This window comes from Rissa tridactyla, chromosome 3, assembly GCF_028500815.1.
Source record: "Rissa tridactyla isolate bRisTri1 chromosome 3, bRisTri1.patW.cur.20221130, whole genome shotgun sequence".
Lineage (NCBI taxonomy): Eukaryota > Metazoa > Chordata > Aves > Charadriiformes > Laridae > Rissa > Rissa tridactyla.
Window position 1 is genome coordinate 93,110,240 of NC_071468.1, and position 6,389 is coordinate 93,116,628.

General features: G+C 48.8%; 1 protein-coding gene across 1 annotated transcript; it reads left to right on the forward strand.

Annotated features, from left to right (window-relative positions):
* Positions 1-811: 811 nt before the first annotated feature.
* On the forward strand, positions 812-5,439 carry EEF1A1 (eukaryotic translation elongation factor 1 alpha 1). The gene is made up of 8 exons (XM_054195759.1): positions 812-928; positions 1,769-1,959; positions 2,857-3,036; positions 3,171-3,467; positions 3,714-3,864; positions 4,050-4,306; positions 4,523-4,757; positions 5,037-5,439. Exons 2-8 carry the CDS (start codon positions 1,816-1,818, stop codon positions 5,159-5,161), a joined length of 1,389 nt encoding a protein of 462 aa, XP_054051734.1. The 5' UTR covers positions 812-928; positions 1,769-1,815; the 3' UTR covers positions 5,162-5,439.
* The last annotated feature ends 950 nt before the right edge of the window (positions 5,440-6,389 follow it).

Sequence of the window (6,389 nt, forward strand, 5' to 3'; positions counted from 1 at the left end):
TGAGCTGTTTCGTGACTCCTCGTTGCCATGATTTCAAAAATAATTTGCTAAGGCTGCCTAGCAAATGAAAACACAGCATGGGGCCACTTCTTGCAATTTTGGGGTTTCTTACACAGAATTCACAGTATCCTAAATGCTCAAGTGATTCTCTTTAATAGGTTTGCACTTCAGGTGTACCTTTGCTTTATATTTTTGTGCCAAAGTTTTTTGAGCCAAGTCAACTTTTGTTCTCTAATGGTACAAGAAAGAAAAAGGTTTTTTTGGGTTTTTTTTTTGCGGGGGGGAATTTTGTTGTTTTGTTTTGGGGTTGGTTTTTTTTTTGGTTTTCTTTTTTTGAGCCAAACGATGCTGTTTCTTATTCTGCTGTGAGAAGGCTCCTGAAATTCCTGCTCTCTCCCGGTGTTTCTGGGACTTGCACCAGGACGAGTTACCTGGGGCGGGTTCTTGCGTTCCATCATCTTAAGCGAGCAACGAACGTAATTGACCGAACGCTTCTAATCTCACTGATGGAGTTCTTACGCGTCCCTAATAAGAAACACATTAATTTGCCCCGGGGTTACTCCCCAGGGACTTTCTTTAGGCTGCTCCGTCCCCCTGGACCGGGCCGTGACGCAACGTGTGACGCTTTCCCGTGCTCATCGCCTCCGGGTCCGCCGGGGCGCCTCTCCTGGGCCGGAGGGATGGATCCCGCCGCTGTTCCCGCCGATCCCGCTCCCGGCCCGGGCCCCGCGGGGAGAGAAGGAGAGGGAAGGGGGAGGGGGCGCCCTTTGCCCGCGCGGCCGCCAGGGCGGGGCCGGGGGGGCGGGGCCGCGGGGCCGCCGGGAGTGGTGACGTGTCGCTTATGCCCCGCCCCCGCACAGGGTATATAAGGGGCGGCGTTCACGCCGTCGGTCTTTTTCGCTCCGGGCTCGCAGCTGCCGCCTTGCAGGTGAGGCGCGTCCGCGCGGGGCAGGCCGGGAACGGGACGGAGGGGGGGGAAATCGGGCCGGGCCGGGGGTCCGCGCTCCCTTGGGGGCCCGGTGATCGCGGAACCTGGGCGCGGCCGCCGCCGCGGGGCTCTGGGGGAAGAAGGGGCAGAGGGGAGAGCGCGCGTCGGGGAGGTGGCGACGCATCGTTTCCCTCCCCGTGATGCTCCCTCTCCGGGACTGGGGCGCGGGGAGCGGCGTGATCGTGCCGGTGTGGGGCAGGAGGCACCCGGCCGCCTTTCCCCCCCGTGCAGCGCGGGTGGGGGCGGTGTGTGGCGGCGGGACGCGCGGTGCGTGGCGGTGGGGCCCGTCGGGGCCCGTGGGCCGGGATGGGGGGTGGGGACGGGGCACGAGTGAAAAAAAAAAAAAATGGCCGCTCGCCTTTCCTGCCCGCCGCCAGCTCCACAAAATGGAGGACGCGACGGCCCGGGCGGGGTGAGTCACACAAAGGAGCGGGGCCGGCCCCGCCCTCCGCGCCGCCCGTCCGGACCGCCGGGTCCGCCGCGCCGCCGCCCCGCTGCCCCGCTCCGCGGCCGCGGGGGGTGAGCGGAGCCCGCAGGGGGAGACAAGAGGGGCGCTCCGAGGGGACCCCCCCCGGCCGGCGACTGCCCGATCCGGCCCCTCCTCCGGCGGGGCGGGGCCGGGCCGCGCCGCCATCCCGGCCGGGCCTACCCGGGCCGCCCCGCGTGAGGGGCCGCCATCGCCGAGCCCTCCTTGGCCGGGTGGGCGTAGCGGAGGGCGTCCTCACTGGAGGCCTAACTGCTATTCTCTTACGTTTTCTTTTTGTTCTGGGGAAATTCCAGGTGTCGATTCTCTTTTGCCGGAAGAAAGAACCTAACTAACATCCAAAATGGGAAAGGAGAAGACCCACATCAACATCGTCGTCATCGGCCACGTCGATTCTGGCAAGTCCACCACCACCGGCCACCTCATCTACAAATGCGGTGGTATCGACAAGAGGACCATCGAGAAGTTCGAGAAGGAAGCCGCCGAGGTGCGTGGTCCTGGGACATCCCGCAAAATGTTGGGGTGCGGGAACGAATAAAGAGAGATAATAGTTGCAAAACTTGAGTTGCAAACTGCTTTGTGGCCACAGGGAGGCGGTGGTTTGGTTGCAACTGTCCCGGTAGCTGAAGAAGTGCGCAAGTGTTCTGCGGCCACAGGGCGGCAGTTGGGTTGCAGTTGTCCCCGTAGTTGAACAAGTGCTAAAGTGTTCAATCCGCCATTATGTTAGTCGGCAAAGCTCAAATTGTGAAGTGTTAGAACAAGAGAAAAGTAGTCTAAATCTACATCTGTGTAATTATGCCCAGAACCATGGAGTTAGCAGCTTCGGTCTTCAAGTAGATGTAGTTGAGGATAACATTAAGTTGCTCTGATAAGGTTTTACTTCTGAAAAAGAAATGAGAAAGGAACGGATTTTGGTGGTTGAAGCTGTAGAAAGTCTTACTGCTCGTATTTTTTTTTTTCCCTGTGTAATCACAGCATAGGTCTTTATAAGCACATCACACAACGAAATGTAGCAAATGTTGGGCTGAGTGGCAGTTAGAGTGTGGGTTATTGCAGGTATTGCATTAGTAAGGGAACTTAAATTTGTAGAGGATACTTGATAGTAGGGCTTAGGCTCAAGAGATCCATCATAAAGATGTGTTAGTGCAATTAACAAGCTGTCAAGAGGGCTAAACTGTCAACAGGTTAAATAACAGAAGACAGTTGGCATCTCTCACTAGTAGTGCCAAGTGTATCTTGTTGCTTGTTTTACAAGCAGCAATGTTTTTTGGTATTAAACCACTTGCTATTCTTAGATGTTGTTCTTTAGCCAGTATTTGATCTTTCTGATCAAATAAAAAGGGGGGGGAAAGCCCAATTTTTAATTTTTATTTTTTATTTATAGATGGGCAAAGGTTCCTTCAAATATGCCTGGGTCTTGGACAAGCTGAAAGCTGAACGTGAGCGTGGTATTACTATTGATATTTCCCTGTGGAAATTCGAAACAAGCAAATACTACGTCACCATCATTGATGCTCCTGGACACAGAGACTTCATTAAGAACATGATTACTGGAACTTCTCAGGTATGTAAATTGAACTTAGAATTTCAGGAGTTCAGGCGGGTTTTTCATTGGTTGAGGGGGATCCCCTGACACCTTGACATGTCCGCAAGCATTATAATGACGGTGGGGTTTTTTTTCTTTCTTTCTGTTCAAAGGCTGATTGTGCTGTCCTGATTGTTGCTGCTGGTGTTGGTGAGTTCGAGGCTGGTATTTCCAAGAACGGGCAGACCCGTGAGCATGCCCTTCTGGCCTACACCCTGGGTGTAAAACAGCTGATTGTTGGTGTCAACAAGATGGATTCCACCGAGCCACCTTACAGCCAGAAGAGATATGAAGAGATTGTCAAAGAAGTCAGCACTTACATCAAGAAAATTGGCTACAACCCAGACACTGTAGCATTTGTGCCAATTTCTGGTTGGAACGGAGACAACATGTTGGAGCCGAGCTCTAACGTAGGTTTGACATTTGTTAATAAGTGAAACAGGAGGATTACTGAGATCAGTTATGCAATAGTAAAATGTTTTTTAATATGGTTATGTTTGGAAGTGCTCAGGTCAAGAATTAGATACCAGCACTTCAGAAATTCTTACTCTGCAATAGTACATCAAGAGAATACTCAGATATGCCACTTGGTCTTTTCTAGCCTTGTGCTATTGAAATTGGCAGACGGTTTATGCCTGGGCTTGTTTTTATTGCAGATGCCCTGGTTCAAGGGGTGGAAGGTTACCCGGAAGGATGGCAATGCCAGTGGAACAACCCTCCTTGAAGCTTTGGACTGCATCCTACCACCAACTCGTCCAACTGACAAACCTCTGCGTCTGCCTCTTCAAGATGTCTACAAAATTGGCGGTATGTGTTCTCTATAATGCTTCTCACTTGCCAGCAACAGCTAATATTTGGGACAGAAATGTGGTTGTTTGCCCAAGAACTGTTTTTAAAGTGGAAAATGTTAAGAGTACTTGTCTAAAGTGCTTTCCCCTCTAAGGGTATGTACCTGTTGAGCCTGACTTACTAATGTGGCTTCTCTTTCACAGGCATTGGTACTGTACCAGTTGGCCGTGTGGAAACTGGCGTTCTGAAGCCAGGCATGGTGGTTACGTTTGCCCCTGTCAATGTCACAACTGAAGTGAAATCTGTCGAGATGCACCACGAAGCCCTGAGCGAAGCTCTGCCTGGTGATAACGTTGGCTTCAATGTTAAGAACGTGTCTGTGAAGGATGTTCGCCGTGGCAATGTTGCTGGTGACAGCAAGAACGATCCTCCAATGGAAGCTGCTGGCTTCACTGCACAGGTAATTTTTGTAGCTGTTTGAAGGTGTTTAAACTGTAGCTCTTGACTTTGAAATACTAGAGCCTTTTTATTTCTTAATAGTAGTCTAAGCTATGAAGTGACGTAGTCTTGTGTTGTGAGGTGTATTTGCTTGAAGCAAATCAAGTGAAAGGCCTGGCTTTGTAAGACGTGTCACTATTGAGGATTTCCCGGTGTTAACAATTTCTTGGTTTTCCAGGTTATTATCCTGAACCACCCTGGCCAAATTAGCGCTGGTTATGCCCCTGTGCTGGATTGCCATACTGCTCACATTGCATGCAAATTTGCTGAGCTCAAAGAGAAGATCGATCGTCGTTCCGGCAAGAAGCTGGAGGATGGCCCCAAATTCCTGAAATCTGGAGATGCTGCCATCGTTGATATGATCCCTGGCAAACCCATGTGTGTGGAGAGCTTCTCCGATTATCCTCCTCTGGGTAAGGCATCTCCTACAAGCGCGTTAATCCTGAATTGTGGAAAAGACACTCCTTGATTTGCAGTATCAGGATGTAGCGTGTTTTGTAAAATGCTGTTAAAAGCTGTGACTTGAATAGAAACTCAAGTGTAACCAGAACTTCAGGGCTACTCTAGATAATTATGTATCTATGTCCCCGTCCCACGGAGTTTGCTGTCCTAGAGTGGTATTTTCCCACTTTGTCCACTGGAATACCTGCTGCTGTGCAGGTAAAAGTCATAAAACCTGTTTCTCTTTTCAGGTCGTTTTGCTGTGCGTGACATGAGACAGACGGTTGCTGTTGGTGTCATCAAGGCAGTTGACAAGAAGGCCGGTGGAGCTGGCAAGGTCACAAAGTCTGCCCAGAAGGCCCAGAAGGCTAAATGAAAATTCTGTACATCAGCTGCCACCTCAGTCTTAATCAGTGGTGGAAGAACGGTCTCAGAACTGTTTGTCTCAATTGGCCATTTAAGTTCAATAGTAAAAGACTGGTTAATGATTACAATGCATCGTAAAAGCTTCAGAAGGAAAGGAATGTTTGTGGACCATTTGTTTCGTGGCAGTTTAAGTTATTAGTCTCTAAAATCGATAAATTTTTTAAAATGGAAACTTGACCAAAAATCTGTCACAGAATTTGAGACCATTAAAACAAAAGTTCAATGCTACGTCTCTGTGTTCTTTGGGTTAACTTTAAGTTTATAGAAAAACCTATATACAGTCCTGGCGGGATCAGAAAGGATGAATGTTGAGTACGTTTGAAAGTTGCAAAGCAAATACTCAAACTTATTGTTTCTGAAGAGTAGAGCAAAATTTCAGCTGCAGGTTTAGTTTTAACTGATCTAGGCCTTAAAATAACTTCTGTGGTGCTTTCTTTTAAAGATTTCTAGATTTGGGTAGCACAAATACTAGGCAACAAAGTATTCTGGTGCATTCTGTGATGCATTGAGTAAACCAAGAAAATTCTATATTGGGATGAAGAAATAGTGTGAACAAAACACATTTAACCTTAAAAAAGCATAAACAAGCAAGTTTTGGGTTTCCTTGTTAAGTCTTGTACACAGATTTTTCTAATTGCTAGCAGAAAGCTTTTCTGGGAAACTTGATTAACTGTTGTGTAGATCTTTCAAGATTAAACACTTGTATCTAAATGTTTTCTAATATAAAAGTAAGACATTCAACAGCTAAATTTCAAAACCATATTTTGTTCAGAAGGGTGCTCTGACACTTGTCGCGCGCTCTCTGAACAACCCACCATTACGGCCTCTTGCTCAGTTTTTATTTCTAGAACAAAGCTCAGAGAGAAACGGGCAGGTATTTCCACCAACTTCCAACAGGATGGTGTATGTACCTGTCCCGTTCGGTGGTTTGGGATTTTGGAAGTTTAGATCAAGGGTGTTTGTGGGCTGTCTGCTCAGAGAACCTGCTGGTGCGTTTCCCAGAGCCACGGGATGAACGCACGCGGCGATGTCGGCACCAAGCAATGTGGCGGGACTGTGCGCTTGCCCTTCTTCTAACAATGGGGCTGAACACTTGGATCAAACAGCCAATTGAAGTGGAATTGGGTAACTAGTCCAAAAGATTAATTACTACATAAAAAAACATATCAAAACATTTT